We start from the raw sequence: 21,430 nt of genomic DNA, 5'->3' as shown, positions 1-21,430 counted from the left end.
ACAACCTACGGAAAGGGAGAAAATATTTGCAAATAATGGAACTGACAAAGGTTTAATTTCCAGAATTATACAAATTAATACAAAAAAAACCCAATCCAAAAATGGGCAGAAGACCTAAACAAGCAATTCTCCAGCGAAGACATACAAATGGCCAAGAGGTGCGTGAAAAAATGCTCAAAAATGCTAATTATCAGAGAAATGCAAATCAAAACCACAGTGAGGTATCACCTCACACCAGTCAGAATGGCCATCATTCAAAAGTCCACAAATGATAAATGCTGGAGAGGCTGTGGAGAAAAGGGAACCCTCCTACACTGTTAATGGGAATGTAATTTGGTGCAGCTGTTATAGAAAACAGTGCAGCGATTCCTCAAAATACTAAAAATAGACTTACTATGTGATCCAACAATCCCACTCCTGGGCATATATCCAGAGGGAACTCTAATTTGAAAAGATACATGCACCCCAGTGTTCATAACAGCACTATATACAATAGCCAAGACACGGAAGCAACCTAAATGTCCATCGACAGATGACTGAATAAAGAAGCTGTGGTATATTTATAAAATGGAATACTACTCAGTGACAAAAAGGAATGAAATAATGCCATGGATGGAACTAGAGATTATCACACTAAGTGAAGTAAGCCAGAAAGAGAAAGAAAAATACCATATGATATCACTCATATGTGAAATCTAAAAAAAAAAAAAAGAAAGAAAGAAAGACAAAAGAGGACATTAATGAACTCATCTACAAAAAAACCCCCCACAAAACTAGAAAGACTCACAGACATAGTAAACAATGTTATGCTTACTGGGGGAAAGGGGGTGGGGGGGGATAAATTTGGGTGTTTGAGATCTGCAAATGTTAACTGCTATATATAAAAATAGATAAAAACAAATTTCTTCTGTATAGCATAGGGAACTGTGCTATTCAATATCTTGTAATAACCTTTAATGAAAAAGAATATGAGAATGAATATATGTATATATATGCATGACTACGATGCATATATGTAGGATGAAGGAAAGATGCCAATGAAGAGAAAGAGCTTCCCTGTGGGAAAAAGAAAGTAAACTTTGGATGGGTGAAAGGGGAGAGGATTAAGAACTCAGAGGCTAAAATGTGGAAGCAACTCAAGTTGTTCACTGCTGGACAAATGGATAAGCATCATGTGGTGTATACATACAACGGAATATTATTCAGCTTTAAAAAATGAGGAAATTCTGACAATGCTATAACATGGATGAACCCTGAAGACATTATTATGCTAATTGAAATAAGCCAGTGACAAAAAGATAAATGGTTTATGACTTCATTTATATGAGATACTTAGAATAGTCAAAGTCAGAGAGGCAGAGAGTAGAATGGTGGTTCCCAGGGGCTGGGGGAGAGGGGATGGGAGTTATGAAAAAAAATAACTTAAGAGGAAGAATAGTCTCTGGGACAGAAAAAGGACAGAGACAGTGAAGAGGGAATAAGACAGAGTGAAAATAAAGAACAGATTTGAGGTGGACCAGAAGGAATTGGGAGCTGTTATTAGGTAACTGTTATTAGACATCATCTCAGCAGAAGGGCTGGGGGTGCCCACTGAGGGTGAAGGTGTGCTGTAGGCTTGAACAAAGAGGAGGAGGTTTGGAGCCATTTCTGGAAGGGAGGCACGCAGGACCAGCAAGGAATGGACAAGGACGTGCCCAGTGTCAATGAGTGCTCAGCGGAGGCCAGTCGTAGGAAGGTGCAGTAGACGTGCCACCACGTTTGGGGTCTGGCTATGCTCAGCTAGACTCAGGGTCCTCAAGGTGGGGGACTCTTTTGGGGGCGTTACAAAGTCTGAGCAGGGCAGGGCAAGACACCCTCTCTTTCTATAGTCATGTTTAGAAGGGCGTCTCTGCATGTAGCTTTGCTTTCGGGGACGACGTTGCGAGGGGGCAGGGAAGCCTGTGAGCTGTAGTTTGCTGTAAGATCTGAGCTGCCCCAGGTCCCACAGCCTGTAACGGAGCCCCAGGGCTGTTGTGCTCCTAGTAAGCCCCCACGGGAACACCTATGATGTACAAGGGTCAGGAAAATACCTATAGATGGATTGCTTTGGGGTAAAAGATATCTGCAATCCTAGCTTTTAGGTCAAGTCTAAAGGGTCTTCAAGATATTTTTACACAGTTTTCATACTGACAGTGAGATATGCTGGTTTGTATTCAGTCTTCATTGCAGGAAGTAGCCTGGCACACAGCTAGAATTTACCAACTTATTTTAACTAGACTTTAACTGCCACAGAGCGGCTACGCCAGTAATGACTGCAAACCACATGCCCCACTTCTCTCCTGCAGTACCTTCAGCTGGAGACCTCCCTGCTGTTCTCGTGCATAGCTCTGCTCTTTATTATCAGGGATGACACTGAGGGGGCCAGGTTCAAGAGCCCAGTAAATTTTACCGGCATTCGGGAAGGAAGAAAAGGGGGGACTTTAACACACTGAAAGGTGTTAAAAATGGTAATTCTCCAGACTGCATGACAAAGAGCCTTCAGTTTCAAATTTACTGCCCCCAGCAGTAGTTTTCCTTGAGTAAGAACAGCCAAGCTGGCCATTATTCTGACATGACACTGATGCAAGCGAGTTGGAAACTACTTCCCTGGGGAGAATTTTAGAAAGCCAGGCCACGCAGCTGGACAGGCTCAGTGTTGCTCAAGGAAGTTGGGGGCTGTGAGTTTTAATTCTAGACTTTCTATATGACTGCATGTCTTAGGAACTGGGAGCTTCCTGGCACACACCGATTCATTTTGTACCCCCAGAGCCTGGCATCCATGTGTGCTTCATGGATTTGATACACAGTGAATCACCATTGGAACAGAAATTGGGTGGCACATGGTAGAACAAAATATTGACATTTCATAGCATCACCTCCTGGTTTCTGCCTCACTGGGGAAAGGAAAACTACCATGACAGTTGGAATAGTGGTGAATAAGAGCCTGTGTTCTGGCCGGAGACTGCTGGGAGTGAACCCCTGCACTGCTGACTAGCCAAACAGCCCCACTGAGCTACAGTGTCCTCATCTGGAAAATGGGACATCGTACTTGTACCTACTTCATAGATGGCTGTGAGGATGAAATGAAATAATACGGGCCAAGCCCTGGCATATAGCAGAATCACAATGATGCAAGGGAATTGGAAGTCTCTTGGCTGTCAATATGATTACTGTTCTCTAATCCTCCTAAAGATTCACTTCTCATCTGTCTCTGTTGCCTGAGGTTTTCCTAAATACACCAAACATGCAGGGTGTCCCTGCTCAGAGAGAAGCCGTGAGGATCAGTTAACTCACAGAACCCAGTGCAGTGCACAAGTCCTCCCACATCCTCAGGACATGCTTATGAGCAAATGAATGTTGAAAGAAATGTGCTCTCAACCTCTGGGAATTAAAAAACATACACATTAGTCTTACTAAGCAAGGGATTTAAATATTCTCATATGTGCAATACAATAGAACCATCAGATCCTTAGGTTTTGAAAATACAACAACTCACTGAAATTAATGAAAGTGTCTGGAGGTCAGCGGTTCTCAAATTTTACTACCTAAGAGTCTCCTGATAAGTAAAAAATTCCCAAAGAATCAGAATCGGTAGATCTGGGCAGAACGCAGTCATCACCATTTTAAACCAATCTCCCAGGTGGTTCTGATGCAACACTTCAGGGCAGCGTAAAAGCCTTCACTGAGAAACTCTAGAGGTAAAACTTAAAAATGTGAAGGGTACCCATCTAGAAGCAAGAACGTCCTTGTTCTTTTATTTTTAAGTTTCCTTCTTCTTTCTCCAGTGGGTGAAAGAGTGACAGGCTTGAAATTACCTTCAGTCAAGGACTGGGCTGGGAAAGCCTGGGCCAGGCAAGTTCTGGTGTTGTACAAGTGCAGACACGCTTAAAGGGTTTGCCACAAAGATTCAGAGTTACCTGGACATCCTAATGCCCGAAAAGCATCCAAAAGAATACTTCTGGATTGTGAAGCTAGAAGCCCATCTGTTTCTCAGTCTGACATTTTGGGAGGACCATATTTTCTCCATCAGGACTAAAGAAAGAAATAGTCTGCATTGCCATTGTAAATAATTCAAAATCTGAGAGGGCTTAATGTGAACCACAAGAATATGACCTGCAGTCACACGCAAGTCCAAGAAGAATGTGTCTAGATCAGCATTAAAAATATATTACTAAGAGATATATGCTAGACCCATCAGTCTCCAGGGGAGAATTTTCTGTATATCTGCATGACTTTTCAGGAAATGAAACCTCCCAGGGTCTGGATGCCACCTTTAACCTCCAGCTTGAGGTCACCAGTCTGTCCCAGCACGACATGCTGCTACAGGGTGTCACTCCCCCTTTCCCACTAATCTGTTGTAAATGTTGCTGTGAAAGGGTCTTAAGATTCAGCTATTAATCAGAACTAATTTAACAGGCTGTTGATGCCAGGAATGAAATTTTTTCAATTTGCAAAGCAGGGATAAGCAGATCAAGGAGAATGGTACGATTTCACAGGAAATACATTAAGCTTCCCACGCCTGCCTAAAGCGCTTACTGAGGCTCACCAGGGCGCAGCAAGGTGTGTTTGGGTGGATACATTACCAGCCCACAGAGAGTAATTATCAGGAACTTATAAACCATAGCAGGTGGAAGTTTCGACAAAATTTTCCTGACCTGGAAAGAAGGGTCACGATGCTATAATCTCTTTTAAAAATCTCATTGAAGTTTTAGCTCCACAAATTTTACACAAATGGTGCTACAGAAATGGTATTTTCTGCACTTAAATCTGCTTTATTTCCTCTTTTCATACTAAAGCTATGAGAAGTTACAAACTTATTAATTATCATTTGAGGCGCCAGACTTCAGACAGGAGGCTGATAAATGACTAAAATCATTTGCGATATACTGGAAATGTAGACAATCTGTGCTGAGTGAGAAGCTATGTTCTTGAAGAGATTTTCCAACAAATAACTGAACTGACCTCACCCGAGAACTCTCACTGCCTGTGCGGATTCCAGGTCACCTAGCAGTGTGTGGGTGCTCTTCTAAATGCAAGAATCTCTTTACTTTTTCACTCTAAGATTTCTTCTTTTTTTTCCCCCTGTAGATGAATGGATACTAAGATTGAAATTACCTTCAGTCATAGATTGGGAACTTTCCCCTGCACAGGGTTAGCATCTCCTCTGTAACATTGTGTAAGATTTAATGTGATCATCTCCAAGTCAGGAGGGACTGTGAGCTGCGTCATTTGCAGGCTCAATGTTAGATGAAAATTGTTCAAAAAGCAGGAGAAAGTGCCACAAAAGGTATTAAAATACAAAGCTTTTTCCCTTTTCCCTGTGTTCTCTCTCTCTCACCTTGTCACAGTGTTTGTTTGTTTTCACTCTTTTTTCCCTTTTCTTATTGTGGTAATAGACACATAAAATTTGCCATTGAACCTTTTTTTTTTTTTTAAATGTTTACACATTACATCTCCAGCATACAGTTCAGTGGTACCAAATACATTCCATTGTTGTGCAGCCACCACCAGTCATGACATTTTTTATTTGCTATTTAATGTCATTCTAAGTAAATAAAAATTAAACATTTAAATGGCTAGCATGAATTTTAACATCGTGCAAAGCCAGTTTTAAATGCAAATGTCAGAGCATTTAACTCATTTGTGCAATCATCGAAATCACACAGATGTATTTTGTCCCTGGAGGATGACTTGAGCTGGCCAGAGAAAACAATCACAGATTCAGGAAGGTTGGGAAGGAAGAGCAGGCCTCCCAGGCACACAGCGGCTCAAGGGAGCTGGCTGGGACTGGGTATCTGGCCCGGGGATACTTCAGAGCCTCAAGGTGCTGAGGAGTCCTGCCCCATGTGCCCTCTCAGGCCTGATGATGGCTGCTGATACCCCATCCCACCAGCTGATGGACCCACACATTGTTGTTTCCTGGCTTGGGGCAGGCCCTGGGGGATCTCCCCTTCCCACCAGAGGAACCCCCAGCTGGCTCAGGTGGGGGACACCCCCAAGGTATTGCAACCTTTGTGCTAGGTAAACGGATCCGGGTGGGCAATAGGTCCTTCCCTCTTTGAGTTGTGGTCCCTACCCTATGTCCACTACATACACTGCAGCACTGCCAGTCCTGGGCGGGATGGCCACTGCTGTGCCCTGCCCCCAAGGTGCTGCAGGATAGATGCATCCAACCGCGAATCTCCCCACCTGCACCTGGGCGCTTCCTGAGGTAGAGGGTGGCAGTGGTCACGGGGCAGGCACAAGGAGGGGAGACCAGGCAGGTCCCAGGTTCCGGGGAGCAGAAGAGTGGGCTGAGAACCCACCCCTAGGGAGCTGGGGATACAGGGTGGGGAGAGGGAGGAGGAGGGAGTAGGGAGGAGGAGGCAGTGGGAAGCAGGGCTCCCTGAACAGTCTCCAAGCTTTCCCGCCCAGTGCATGCTCCAGTGTGCCACTGCCCCATCAGACTTCACCTACAAAACAGTTTCAGGACTGGGCTGCAGACCATTAAACCACAAGCGCAGGGTCCTTCTGAGAGTGGGACCCTGTGGGACTACACCGGTCATGCGCTCGTGGTGCCCTGGGTGCAGGAGCAAAGAACAAGGAAGCGGGAGGAACAGCAGCACCGCCCATCAGCCAGGCCGGCCCCGCCCACTCCCAACTCCAGAACAAGGTCCTGCCCGACCCAGGACCGTCTCTGTGAAGAGTGCCTTTACTCTCTGGACAAAAGCCTTTCCTTCTCTTTACTATTGCCCTACTTTTCGCATAGCCCTCTTTTCTTCCTCCTCCTCCCTTTCCTGCCAACTCTGGATTTTAAGCCTGGTGCTTTGACCCGACCACCGGTGCTGGGGGCAATGTGGACAGCACTGCTTCCCGACACAGTTCTAAATTCAACATGCTTGTGGCTTCTTTTTAGAGTTTCCTTTGCTGCTTTTCCCCTCCTTGCTGCCCTTCTGCCTCAGTCTGTCTGAGCGACGGGAGATGGGAGATTTTTAAATTATGCTTCACAGTGAGTTAAGGTGACATTCTCTGCCTGGCCAGGTGCGGTGTGGCTTCAGCAGTCCATGCTGGTGAGGCTCTTTCAGCTCCAGGGGTGGGGCTGAGGGTGCTGCTTTCTAGGATTGTGGGACGCCCAAGAAGAAAGGAGACAGGGGGAAAAGCTGGAGAAAGCCACAGAAGCAGAGAAAATGTAAGGAAGGGACGTGGGAAGGTGTGTAAGGGGAAGAGATGGAAGGAGGGTGGCAATGAAGGGAGGGAGGGAGGGAAGAGAGGGAGAAGGAAGGAAGGGAGCCAGCTCTTTGCCAGCTCTACCCACGGGATTCCAGAGACTAGAGGCTTGATCTGGTAAAGCTGCTGCCCCCTAGTGGATAATACTATGCACACAGGCGCCGAGACAAGACTGAGGATCCCAGGGGGGAGGAGGAGCGTCAGCACCACGTCTCTTGCTCTCTGAAAATGTGACTCTGCTTATGAGTCTTCCCAGAGCACAGCCCGATGGATTATCGCCCTGTGACGGGGCGGGGGCTCCGGAGGGAACTGGGGTGTTGGTTAAATGGGACAGAAGAAGAGCGATGGCAAATCCCCCCTGGAGCTCCCAGCAGGACCAGAGCTGTGTTGGGAAGAGCTGGGACTTCTCATTCCCAAGAATCTCTACACAAATGAACTGTTTTTCCAGGGTGATCAAAGTTGGGGCTGTGTGAGTCAGGTGTACTCACAACCTCAAGTCTTGAAAGCCTTTTCTTCCTAGCAGTCTTATAATAAACCACTGTCTGAGGTCTTGTGGAGAAAGCACCACAAAGTCTCGAATTGTTCGAGAAGGGAGAAGGGAGAAGGGCACCTTGCCACCTGGCAGACTCACAGCCTAGAGATGACACATTGCTCCCTGGAAGAGCCCAGTGTACCCCCCAGAGATCCAGACTCACAAGAAGCTGCAGGCCCTCCTGTTCTTTCTGTCCCCTCAGTGATTAGTATCTCTTTCCAGGGGAAGATTTCACATTTGAATTATGATACAGACCCCACTGAGATCTTCCTCACAGCAGTAGCAAAACCTCATTTGCTGAGGGAACAATATGACCCCTGCCAAAGTCCTGGAGTATCTGATACGTTTACTGAGGTCTCTTCCGTGACCAGTAAGATATGAGAACAACATTTATCTCTCATTCAAGAGAGGAAGCTAAACCGTGCTAGTGAAGATGACCCTGCTCTTCTTAGAACAGACTTCCTGAAAACAGCGGTCCGTGGCTCACCCGCATCAGAATTACATGGAATGATGGTTTAAGAACTAGATTTCTGCAACCCCACTGCAGAACTACTGAATCTCTGTGGGTGAGGGGTCAGCATGCACATTTCAGTGAGCAGAGTTTGTCATCACATATTCAGTAAATCAGCGCTTGGAGCAGAGGTGGTCAAACTTGAGCAAGCCTCACAGTCACCCAGAAGCCGGTAAAACAGCCTGCAAATCTGCATTTCTAACAAGTTCCTGAGTGATACTGATGCTAGTTTGGGGACCACATGTGGAGAACCACTGGGTTAGAACAATTATAACAATTTAGTCTCGTGTCAGTCAGGTGTAGCCTACTTACTGTTCTCAGGAAGCCCAGAGGATCAGAATGTGGGGGGCAGTGGTGGGGGGGATGCTGTCCTGTCCCTCTGGGAGGTGAATGTCTGGGGATGCAGGGCAAGGCCCTCTAGCCCCCACGCCAGGCCAGTCAACACAGGGCCCCAGGGGGCAAATGTGGGCTGGTCCATGTGTCTGTCAGATAACCAGACCAGGCCTCTGGAGGCTGGCTCTTCAGACTCTCGGGAGCTCAGTTTGGTTTTAGGTAACAGTGGGATCATACGTCTGTCCAGTGGCAAGACATGAAGGATACAGTCGATCCCAGAACTAGGCTGGAATAATGAGAAGCACCCAAGAAGGCAGTCTTCATCACCATGGCTAACAGCTAGCTGCACATGTTCCCATGGCAACAGGCCACAAGGCCTCCAGGCTGACACCTCAGGGGTCTCAGGTCTCTGATGCTCCCTTTCCTCCATCTAGAAGGTGTGTAAGGCTGAGACCTCCACAGACCACGGAGCACGTGCTGGGTGGGCTGTGGTTCCCCGCCACCCACAGTGTCTGTCTCCTCCCCTCCTGACTCAGGCTCCTGTAGTTACCAGTATGGCCACTAGAGGTCTCAGCAGGACAATGATTACCCCGGGAAGGGGCCAGGAAGGACCTGGAAGGATGAAGCCTGAAAAGTGCTTTCCTCCACCCTCCTGGGCTCTCCAGCAAAGTGAAAAGTAAGGTGGGGGGCTCATGACGGCTGCCTGCCTGTCTAGTATCCTCAATGTGACAAAGGGTCTTGCACGGCTGCCCAGGGATGTCATTTTCCCCTTCATTCAGCGCTATGGTCATCATGTGAGAAGGAAGGGTAACACTAGGGCAATGATGCTTGCAAGGGGGCCTGCAAGAACCTTACCATGATTTCCAACAGCTGCTCCCTCCCAGTGACATGGCTGACTGGCATTTTTCAGTCCTATGTGAGGTGCCATGCAAATGCAGCTCTAAGAGTCCTCTAGTACAACCCTTCCAGCCAGATTTGCTCCCCGCAAAAAGCCCCTACTCCACCAAAATGCTGGAGCTGAACTTCTGTGCCAGTAATATTTTCTGAGGTCACAGCTCTCTGTAGTGCTGCATTTTGTCCAGCAGCATTAGAACCTAAGAAGTGCACAGAAAGTTATTCACCTCTGTGATTTCCCCCATCCTGTCCTGCTCTTCCCACCCAACTTTGAATCAGCATCAGATCCAGGGAAGACAGCTGCAGACCAGATGGGCTGTCTTGGAAAAAGTTGCATGTTAAGCCAAACTTGATCTGTGGAAACTGAAATGGGCCAAATGTTAAATCAGTGATGATTCTTGGCTTTATAAGAAAGATTCATCATAAAAATGCCATGGATTTACCACAGAAAAAGAAAGCTCTGTTAAAATGACATTGCATATTTGGTTAATCTCGGTATTTCTATAATTTTATGTGAACAAGGAGTGGACCTCAAAACTCTGCTGGAAGCTGGCAAGTGTGGGTCTCTATTGTTGCCTTAACTGGCTTTCAAATTATTCTCAGACTGCCTCAGAGACTCCCCTGGCCCTGTTAGCTTAGTAAGCAATACACTGAAAGGAGACAATGTGACTTCGTTCACCTACTGAGTCTCTGTAAGTTCCATAGCTCTAATCAGTGGTGTCATGGAAGGGAGAGCAGTGGAGACTAGCACTTCAGCAACTCCAGAATGCAGACATCAGCGTAGCTGGGCAGCCACGGCTGTGTCGTAGGTCTGTGGAGAGGAGGGCAGGCTACTCACCTCTCACCTGCACCTTCTCCCTCCTGCCCTTGTCCTTCCTCAGTTAAGAACAGAGGCTCACAGGGCTCTTGCTCCCATAGGCTGTCCCTATTTACACAGCCGGACTATAACTTTTTCCACAATCGTACTGTGAGAAATGAATACTGCTTGGGGGAAGCTGCAGGACAACAGCCCCAGGTTAGCAGCCAATTTAGCATCGTGTGGTTTCTGAAATCAGCTGTTGTCAAAGTGATTTTACAGACAAGGAGTCCAAGGTCCAGAGGGGTAGATTCCCAAGGTCACCCAGATATTTAACAGCAGAGGCAGGACTTGGTCCTTTCTTGGGGTGCTGGCTCCCTCACTTTCGTTCACTTCCTGGCTGTGTACAGGGTTCTCTCCCAGGGAGGAATGAGGTAGGACAACATACTGAGAAGATGCTTTGATGGAGAGAGGAGAAATGAGCTTGAATCCAGGCTCTGCCCCATTTGGCCAAGTGATTTTCCCTCTGGAGGCCTTAGTCATTGTCTATGAATGAAGGGGTTTGGGGTGAATCTCCCATCTCGAAGGACCCTTTAGCTCCAGAATTCTGGGTGTGTCTAAGCAACAGGTTGGGGTCTCAATACTGCAGCAGACTAAGTGCTCAGTCACGTCTCACGAGAGCCCCTGAAATTTTAAATTCTTGTCATCACTGAAAACTAACTTGTCAAGTTTCTTCCTAACGAATTCCCTTTCAACACGCACTTGAAACTTCAGGGAGATTGAGAACAAGAGAAAGTTCCAACCCTAAAATCACATGGGCAGGTGGGCAAGACTGTACAGAAACTCAGGATACTCTGTCGGGCACAAATTCCTTCTCCCCAGTTTATTTATTCTGGAAATCTAGTTTATCACATGCAAAATTCAAAGTGGAAATATAGCTTATATAGATTCAAGGAACACGAAAAGGAACTGTGTGTGTATACAATGAAGAGCCAATATAACTCACATTTGGCTTAAAAACTATTAACCTTTCTCCTTCAGAATCACAGGTTTGTGCAGTATATGGATGTGTGTGCATCATACACCCAAATACAGAGAAAATAATAAACAAATGAGAAGATGACCACTTTGTTCCAGGGCTCATTTTAGCCCTGTTACCTGCTATTTATTTTCACATAGCACCTACTCCCGCAAAGACTCTCAGAACAATAATCTGGTTGGACTGGAGGCCCCAGAAGAACCCTGCAGAGCAAAGATTCACTATGGGTGACCATGGCCAGCACTAGGGGCCAATATACATTTCCACTCTGCAGAGGAGAATGTTGCAGTGAGAGCATGGACACATGCCCAGAATCCTAAAAGCTGACAAGATGAGGGTTTGTTGTCAGAGAGCAATAACCCAACGCAGCTCCCAGGGGTCCCCAGCTCCTGCCTGGAAGGTGCCAGGCTGACAGCTGCACGTGAGCTGGCTCTTACCCACGTGCTGGGGATTGTGGGAGAGAGAAACATACAAACAACATCAGGAACAAAGACATAAGATCTATGGCTTAAAACTGACGGTTCATGCGGCCCCAGTGCCAAGCGGCGAAAGCGGGAGTCAGAACAGCGGAAAAAACATGCGGGAATGGTAGGCAGAAGCGCACAAAACACAGCCGGACCCATGAGGAGCCATGCTCACACTTACATGGTGTGGTCTCACACTACCTTAGTTTGCTTTAAGCATTTCCATCATCTGAGAGTTTGGGAGGGAAAAACAGAATGGTTAAAGGTAAATAAATCAAGAGCTCGCACTTTATTTTTAAAGGTTAAAAATAACAATGTTATTCCTGGCCATCCCATTCCTAGCCTGCAGAGAGAGACAGGTGACAATTCATAGAGGTGAGAAACGCAGTTCTGACAGCCAGACTGTGGTTTCATATCTTGGTTCTGCCACTTGCAGCTGTGTGACCCTGGGCAGGTGTCTTATCTTTCTGTGCCTCAGTTTCCTCATCTATAAAATGGGTCTAATAGTAGCACTTACCTCAGAAGACTGTGTGTAGTGAGGAGGCAGTGAAGTAATACATGCGAAATACTTGGAACAGTCCCATTCAATACTAAGCATTACCTAACTATTAGCTATCATTGCTGTTATTTTGACCTTTGCCTTCCTCAGGTAATACCATCCAGATGAGATGTTCACAGAAAACCAAGGACTCGGTGAGAATTTTAGATGCCCCATAAGAAAAACAATAGAAGAAATCAACCCATTCAGGAGAAAAAAGGCAGAGTTAGAAATGCACGGGTTGAGCAATGGCTCGTGTGTTGCTATAACTCTCCGAGGCCATCATTTCAAATTCCAAAGCAATTCAGAGTAGGTTTTTAAGAAAGAAAAATAAGATCAATGGCACACACACACAGACTGATTAGAATCTGAGGTCTGGTTCATGTGGGACAACTCAAGGCAGTGGACACATCATTAGATTCTCCCCTTTGGGTTGATGGCACCTTACATGTTCTAATTCGCCTGCACCCAGTGCCTCACATAGCGAGCGAATTGCTAAAAGGTGCCAGAGGAAGGACGGGGGTGGGGTGGGGTGGGCTGTGAGCACAAGTCACGCAGGACGACAGACTTCTCCCCTCAGTTCTTTCCCAGAACCATTCTGTCAGCTTTGACCTCACCTGGCAGGATCCTGTGGAAAGAATGGGACCTTACCCTAAAAGGAACCTGTAAGTAAAGTGCTGCAAGGAGGACCTGGGCCAAGTCTGCCTTTGCTGATCACACTCTGTGCCCCTGGATGGCTGGGACCAGTGCCCTGCAAGTTCTTCACTGCCACCTCCATCTCCCAGTGGTGCGTCTGCACACAGAGACAGAGCTTATTTAATACACGTGGCATTCCACGAACCCCAGACGGACAGGCTGCCCTTGCCTTCCGACCCAGGGATGCCCGATTCCTTCCCCTGGAACGCCTCCATCTCCTGCTTCCCACTCCACTCTCCTTAACTTCTCTCATCCGGCTGTTACCTGCTGGTGTCACTTCTTACTCATCACTGATCTCAGAAGGTTTCCAGAGTGGATGCTGCGGGCCTCTCCCCGTCACTCCGAGTTTCCTTACGCCCTTACTCACTTCCTCAAAGGTGGGGAGGATAGGGGTGGCCTTTGCTGGGATGTGAGCATTGGGATGAAGGGATCTGATTCTTTATAGGTGGAAAGTTGGGCGCTAAATGCATCAATTCCAATGAAAAAGTAAAAGCAACACTGGAAGTTTTCAGCCGCTGGAACACAGGAGGGAAGGACAAAGAACACGCCAGGGTCTGTTTAGTGGCTGAACTTAACCAACCTGTGCCAGAAAGGGCGAGTCACGGGCCGCCTGGGCAGGGAGCACGCCCACCCCTGGAGCACAGACCCTGTAGTGGTTCTCAGCTTCCACAGAGGTGCATTCTCCCAGCAAGCAGGGTGTGTGTGTATGTGTGTGTGTGTGTGTGTCCAACCACAGATTGCTGAGCTCTGAAAAGGCCTTTGCTTTGAGCAGTTTTAACCTGGACAATATTTTTTGTGTACATGTCACCCCAGCTACTAGTTGGGCCATGGGTTCCTACAGGCTGGGTTCTCGGGCAGCCAGCCTCTCACTCTGTCAAGCACAGCCGCCCCCAACTCCCCCCACCACCACCGGATTAGGGCTGCTGGTGTTCTGATCGAAGCCTCTTTTGTCCAGCAGGGAGGCTGCCTTTTTAAAGACACACACTCTGCTCTTTCCCAATCACAGGTACTGTTTCAAAGACACAGATGACAGTGCCTTGGTTCTGGAAGAGAGAGACACCTTGATCTGTTCAGCACCTCTTCTCAGGGATGCTATTTACATCATCAGAATGTGGTTCTGGCAAAACTACAAATGGGAGAAACAGGCAGAGGAGACTTCGAGAATCAAAGGGATTTCCAAACGGAAAAACCAGGTCTAATGAATTGCAGCAACCGAGACATTTAAACAGGATTATTAAGCAATTAGCCAAATTATAACTAATATGGGAACTTCAAGATGGTTTCAAAGGGAACCATTTCAAATAAGTCATTCTCTTGCTTTGGAGGGCTTTCATTCCATGCCATCCAGAAGATTGTCATTTTAACAGAAGAGACAGAGGCTGTCCCATTTTTCTTGTTGACGGGACAAGCAATGCCACATCTCCTGGAGGGTCACTGACCCCACCAGGCCACAGGACTCCACCTTGTTCAACAGCAATGGTGGCTAGGTTCTGCTCTGAGTCCCAGGGCCCAGTCCTCTCCCGAGGCAGGACAGGCGTTTCCAGGCATGAGCTGTCAGGCTGTGTTTCAGTGGGGAGCCTGTGCCGGAGAAAGGTCAGAAGAATGGGTTCTATCGCCAGATGAGAGGCTGATGTCTGAGTAAAATTTCGGGTACTCTGACGCTCTCTCTTGACTACACAGGTCTCAAGCAAACCTCCTTTGGATCCCTCTGACCCCTAGGAATTCTCCCACAGACCACAGGTGTGAAATTCCCATCGTGGCTGAGGCAATGGGACGGACTTTATATACACGTTTCCGTGGAAGGGGGGAGGGGGAGGGGACCCCACAGAGACAAGGAGCAGCATTACCCCTCCCAAAAGGCAGTGGTGGCGGCAGTTCCACGCACACGCACTGGCCAGCGTGCTTTTCTCTCTGCTACAGACACGGACAGGCCTGTACCATCGCTGCTTGTATGGACACCTCTGACTGTTCAGGGGGCTCACTGCGTGCGTGTCACTCTCAGAGGGGAAGATCAACCAGTAGTCCGAGAGTCCACTCATTAAGAAATTTTATCTATAATACTCAAAACATAAAAAACAGACGTAGCTTTTCTGTTTCCACTTGATTTACTCACACTTGAGCGAACAGCTGCCTCATGCACACACTGCAGACATTATAGAAAACACCCCAAATGCCCCTCTGAGTACTTGTGTTTGATCTGGGTGATTTGTACTAAGCCCTGGGAGACTGGGTTCTGTAGTTTAATTTCCCGCTTCCCAGGGGGTAGCCGGATAATAGACAGGAAAGCTGAGTATTGACTGATTCTTTTCCCCTTCAAATGCATCCCCCTCCTGGGCCTCTGAGGCACGTGGTGGAGGGGGACAGTGAAAGGAACAAAAATGCAAGAGAGTCCTAGTGAAAACGATTTTCAATTGAGAGGCTTTTCGGAGAAGACACGCAAGATGTCACTGCAATTTATTATCGGAACCGAAGAAATCTAGGCTGGATGTGACCTTTGGAATTAACTATCCAGTCCACTGCTTCACTTGACAGATGAGGAAACGGGGGCTCAGAAAGGACAAGTGAGAGCCTGCTGCAGAGTCAGGGTTAGAGGCAGACCTCCGACCCCACCACACTAGGTTTCCACTTGCAGTGGAAGAGCACAGTTTCCCAAGTGAGGACACCCATTAGGGAATATAATAGGAGGCGTATGCCAGGCCTGCCCTCTGAGTTTAGAAAGGTTTAATTTCTTCATAAGCAAGCTAAGAGCAAAGTTAGAAAACTGCTCCCCCACTCCCCACCGCCCCAAGATAAAAATCAAATGGTGTGTGTGTGGTCTGCCTCTCAGTCACTGATCCTTAAAACTGAATAAACTATGGACCCCTTTACAGGAAAATAATCCTCTAAGATCTATCATAAATTTTCTGAACCAGCATCTGAGAAACATTTACTTAAGAAAGATGAAATCTTCTTTGAACATGATTTTCAACTGAGAAGTCTCAATGAAAAAAGATAAGTTTTATCTTTATAACTGGTAAAATGAAAGCACAAAACCTAAATACCCTTGTTAAATCCAAAGACCCCCACCATGTCCCCACAAGCATATGTCCCTGAAACCTGATTTGAGAAACATTGTCCTAGCTAAGAATTCATCTCCGGTTTCTTCCCTGGGCCTCTGAATGAACTTCCCCAGCTTATATCCCTTCTACCTTCATTCCTTTGGCAGCCACTTCTTTTGTACAGAATGAATACTTTAGTTCACATTTTTGCACCAGAGCCTGTGTGTCCTGTATTCCTGTTGCCTCGTCACCCTTTCTGAATCTGGGGTCACTTTGTGATTTTTCTGATATTTCTTTTAGATGAATACTCAGCATAATCCTGCTTTTATGGAATGGTATTTTTTTTTTTTTTTAATAAAAATGCTAGTTTTTTTTAAACAAAAGAGATTCAGGTTCCCACCTAGGCAGCATCAGCCACCATCTGGATTTCAGGAATGAAGTCCCATCAGTTAAAACGCACATTAAACACCTCAGCTGGCCTTGTCTGGTAGCTAAGTTCCTTGTTTTACAGTCTCAACAATTTAGCATTGCCATCTTGTCCTCCCTCTGGGGTGACAGGTGGCTAAAAACACATTTAGATTTTCCTCTGAGGGGGAATTTCTCTTTCCTTGACAGTCTCTCTCTGCTCCGCGTCTCAGACACAGACAACTAGGAATTTGCCAGGGAGCTCCCCTTGGGAGTGTCTCTTTCTTGCCTACCTGCATTCATCTATCCTGGGTCAGAATTTTCTTTTTCATTAAGAATTCATTCTCCAGTGAAAATGTAAGCCTGGTAGAATTCTTCCAGGCTCCTTATAGCCATGTTGTTGTCTTTGTTTTGGATTTTATGGAAAGTGATTAAAGAAAATGGAATGGGTCCTAGTTCTATATTATTTTGACTAAAAAGAAAAATGAAAGAATGTTTCTTTATACCTTACTTGTACACTCCAGTACAGCAACCTCTAGACACATGTGGCTCTTTAAATGTAAATTAATTAAAATGAAATACAATTAGAAACTTAGTTTCTCAGTTACATTTCAAGTGCTCAGAAGCTGCATGTGTCTGGGGCACTGTATGGGACAGAGCAGATATAAAACATTCCATCACTGTCCTGTGGGATGGTGCTGTTCTGTAACATTTATCATGCTCTAAGAAAATCTGAATGTAAGCCATGTACTGTGCACTAGACACTGAATTCCAAAAAAGATGCAATGAAACATAAATATGGAAGATATTTTCAGTCAAAACCCATCTGTAAAGTACTGAGGATAATTATGTAATATATTTTATAAACAATACAGGTGGGAATCTGGCTGTCTTTACGTACAAGTCAGCCATACAAAGCCTCATCACGTAATTCAGATTCTAAGAAGATCAGCCACTATTTAAATGAAGAGATAGAACTAACTTCCTCTAAAGGGAGGTGCGCGTGTGGGGTTGGGGATGGAGGAACTGTCTGGGGAAACGTAGCATAAACACCTGGGAACCTGTGTCATCTTAGACATTTCCTCCCCTACCCAGACAGGATTAGGATTTGTCAGAGAGGGGAAGTACTGCAGGTGGAACTTGTGTAGTTTGAAAAAGCTCCTCAAGTGGTTCTCAAGTGTCTTCTCACTCCATCTCTCTAGCTGGGAACCATGGCTCCAAAAAATGGCTAAACTGGCTGGGGAGATGTGCCTAATCACAGAATATCAGGATAATTTATCTAAGTTATATATATCAGTCCTTATACAGGTTGTATTAGTCAGAGTCCTCTAGAGAAGCAGACCCAATAGGAGACAGATAGACAGACAGGTTAGAGACTGATGGTAAGAAATGGCTCATGCCAAGCAGTCCCATGATCTGTCATCCGCAAAACTGAGAACTGGAAACCCAGTGGCATAATTCAGTCCGAGTTTAAATACCTGAGAACCAGGGAAGCAGAGGCTGTTAAGTCCCAGGCTAAATCTGAAGGCACTCCTGAAAGGCAGGAGGAGATGGCTGTTCCACCTGAAGCAAGAGAACAAATTCACCTTTCCTCCAACTTTCTTTTCCATTCAGACTCTCAACAGACTGGATGATGCCCTCTCGCATTGGTGAGGGTGGTCTTTTTTACTCAATCTGTTCTATTCTGGAAATACCTTAACGACACATCCAGAAATGATGTCTTACCAGCTATCTGGGCATCTCTGAGCCAGGTAAAGTTGACTCATAAAATTAATGATCACATAGGTTAAGTTCTGGTTAGAGAGGAGAGTCTCATGGGTAAGTCTGCACAAAAGTCTAAGTAGAGTGAGTAAAGCCCTTCTGGTTAGCAAGGTTACATTGCTTCTCCAAAACAGTGTGAGTAAATATTGAAGGCTGATCATTGAATGTTTATTCATTCAACAATCACTTATTGAACATATAATAATATCTATCAAACACCATGATATATATTGTGAATATGTTAAAGTAAGTAAGGCATGGAGTTGGCAGCTGAATTCCTGTATGGGCTTTGGAGTCAGCCTGGTTTCAAATCTGGTACGCTCGAGCTGCGTCCTCAGGCAAATTACTAAACTTCTACAAGGTTCAGTTTCCTGCATTAAATTGGGGATAATGCTAGCACTTACTTCATGGGGCTGTTATGAGGACTGAATAATAATAAGGCACACAGTAAACATTCAGTAAAACTTAGTGACTACAGTATCATTAAGGAGCATACAGTTTAGTGAGGAAGATGAACTGACTCAAGCTGTACTCCTTCTCACTGCAGAGGTGGCTGGTTCAACTAATAATGAAATGGTGCTAAAGAAGTCAAAGGTAAAGGTTCAATCCCTGCGTGGGCCAATCAGCTGCAGGGTAGACCAGATGCCCCTGCCTTTAGCCCCACCGTCTCACAGGAGTGGGCCTCTAGGAAATCAGGATGATGGCACATGGACAATCAAGTGTGGGAGGTGAGAATGATCCAAGGTGGAGTTGGTCCAAGTTCCTTCCTTCAGAGATGAGCAGACTAAGGTTCAAAGTCAAAGTACTTCGCCAAACTTTAAAAATAACCCCTTGGTGGCTGAGCTGAGGTTAGAACCTGGGGTCCCTGATTCCCTGCCCAGTGTTCGTTGTATATGAATTGATAGTTTCCTAATGGAAGAGAAATCTTCATCACCACAAAATGTTAGGAAAGATGCTTACGTTACTATCACTGGGCTACGGGGTTATTTCCAAACACAGTGCGTTAGCTCCAGAACCCAGACCCCACAATGGGCGCAAGTTTCATTTGTCCTCAGAAGTAAATCAACATTCTATGAGACACAGCTCCTAGAAGGGACTCAGTGCAGACTCACAACCTATAACAGCCCAGTGTTCTCAGGATCTAGTTTGCGGTACATCCCCAAAGCCAACCAGGCTCATCACTGTTCAGCAGGCGGTAAACCTTCAAACTTTTTTGTAATGTTAGACCGACTGGGACTGCACAGAGAACTACTGAAAAACAGGGTGCAGGAAGGTAGGACCCCATCTTCATGTTCACTGCAGCCCTGGTACTACCTTTCTTGGTCATTATTTCTCAGGGCAGATGTCTCCCTGCTTCAATCACTGCTTTCATCTTGTCACCTCCTGAAAGCACAAATGACGAAAGGACCGTGGACTCTGCAGTATGTGATGGCCTCTAGGTCTGCTGAGCACTCTTCCTGTGTGGCTCTATGGGATAGCTTCTTCCAAAGACAATGAACACCTCAGCATAGAGGGCCAGCCGTTCACGGTGACAGCCGAGAAAGGTATAAGACAGCTAGGAAGCACACTAAAAAATGTAAGATTACATTGCTCCCAGTTCACAGCCATCCAATGGCTCCCATCACAGCTGGGATGAAATCTGAACTCCTTTGCGTGGCTTACAAAGCCTTTGGATCTGGCCCTTGCCTACTTTCCAGCTTCATTTCATACCCCTCTCCCCTCCCTCAGTACTGTCCAAACTGGCTTTCTTTCCGCTCCTCCTTCCTCCCACTGCCTGGAATTCTTTCTCGCATCTGTTGTTGGATCAGTGCCTCCCGATTCTGGCTTACAGGCCCTGCCTGAACATTAGGCCTGGGATAGCTACTCGGTCATAGTCTCTAATATCACCTGGGTTAAACTCTCTGCACAGCACTTGACAGTATCTGCCACTTCCTTGTCTTTTACATCATGTATCGCCTGTGTCTCCCCAGCAGAAAACAAACTCCAGGAGAAGTGGGATTTTGTCTAGCAAATTTATCTCTCTCTTCTAGAACTTTACTTAGCACACAGTAGGTGCTCAATACATATTTTCTGACTGAAAGGAATGGATGAACAAGTGATGACCGTGTGAGGACCACAGCTCATCTAAACTCACTTCCTTGCTGGTGCTGTCTGTGCCTACAGTGAATCTCCCAGGCTCTGGGTATTGGTGGACTAGATGCAAAGTGTGGAGAACCCTGGAGAGCAAATCCAAAAACCGCTCTTATCAGCAAAACATACAGCAAATATTGTTGACTGAACAGTAATCAATGAATGCTTACTCTGTGTCTAATACTAGGGTCTTGATGGGGATTCACTCATTTAATCTCAATCAATTCATCAGATAGGCACTATTCTCATTTCCATTAGTGAGGATCAGTAAACTGAGGTCCTTAAAGTTAAACGTAACACCCACAGCCCACAAGGATAGTAATGGAACGGCCAAGATTGACCCCTGGGGCATCTGACTCCAGAGGCCATACTGCTAACTGTTGTAGAAAATTTACAATGGAACCCACACAAGAGAATGCAAGGAAGGAATGAATGGCAAAAAAAAAAAAAAAAAAAAAAAAGAAAAGAAGAAAGAAAAAAGGCAGAGAATAGAAATTTATATTTGTTTAATGAATATAAATCTGGCTGACAACTGTCTCCTACTCCATCAAAATAAAAGGCATCCCTATCTCTCCAAGGCTACCACGGCCTTCAGCCGTGGGAGAACGTCCACTGAAATGAACAGGTGTCTCAGCACTAGGGGGATCTAGCAAAGGGATTCCCTGGGCACGTTCCATCCGAACCATCATGAAACTGAAGCTGCTTTCTCTGCCTCCGGGACCTAAGCAGGTCACACTGAGTGGACTATGCACATGTGTGCTGGTTAGCCAGCCAATGGAACGTTGGAGCCCGTCCGCTGGCTTTTGGCCTTAAGTCTTCCTTCTGTCCACCTCCCCTTTGTGCAACTGTTTGTCTCTGCCGGACAGTGACAACTGCCACACCGTCTCTGTTGTCTGGACTTGCCATCTTATCCCTCTTGTCCATCCAGATTCCTCTGAGGTCTACTAGGTCTAAACAGGTCCTTTTAGGAAGCAAATGATGCTACAGAATATTTAAGGTCAAGAGGCAAAAGCACTGGTGATGTCTAAGGGTATCTAGGAGATACAGGAGAGCAACAGGTGAGGATTCA

The 21,430-nt window shown here is 46.2% G+C and overlaps 1 protein-coding gene across 3 annotated transcripts in view; it reads right to left on the bottom strand.

Moving 5' to 3' along the window:
- LHFPL3 (LHFPL tetraspan subfamily member 3) overlaps positions 1 to 21,430 on the bottom strand; it is a 629,939-nt gene that overhangs the window by 134,761 nt on the left and 473,748 nt on the right. The window contains exon 3 of one of the 3 annotated variants that reach the window (XM_014556109.2): positions 11,975 to 12,022. The exons of the other annotated variants lie outside the window; for them this stretch is intronic. Within the exon in view, the coding sequence (XP_014411595.1) occupies positions 12,006 to 12,022 (17 nt within the window). The 3' untranslated portion in view covers positions 11,975 to 12,005. The remainder of the gene's footprint in view (positions 1 to 11,974; positions 12,023 to 21,430) is intronic. 3 annotated transcript variants of the gene reach the window in all.

This window comes from Camelus ferus, chromosome 7 (assembly GCF_009834535.1).
Source record: "Camelus ferus isolate YT-003-E chromosome 7, BCGSAC_Cfer_1.0, whole genome shotgun sequence".
NCBI lineage: Eukaryota > Metazoa > Chordata > Mammalia > Artiodactyla > Camelidae > Camelus > Camelus ferus.
The sequence above is the reverse complement of the archived record's forward strand: the minus strand, read 5'-3'. Positions and strand labels throughout refer to the sequence as shown.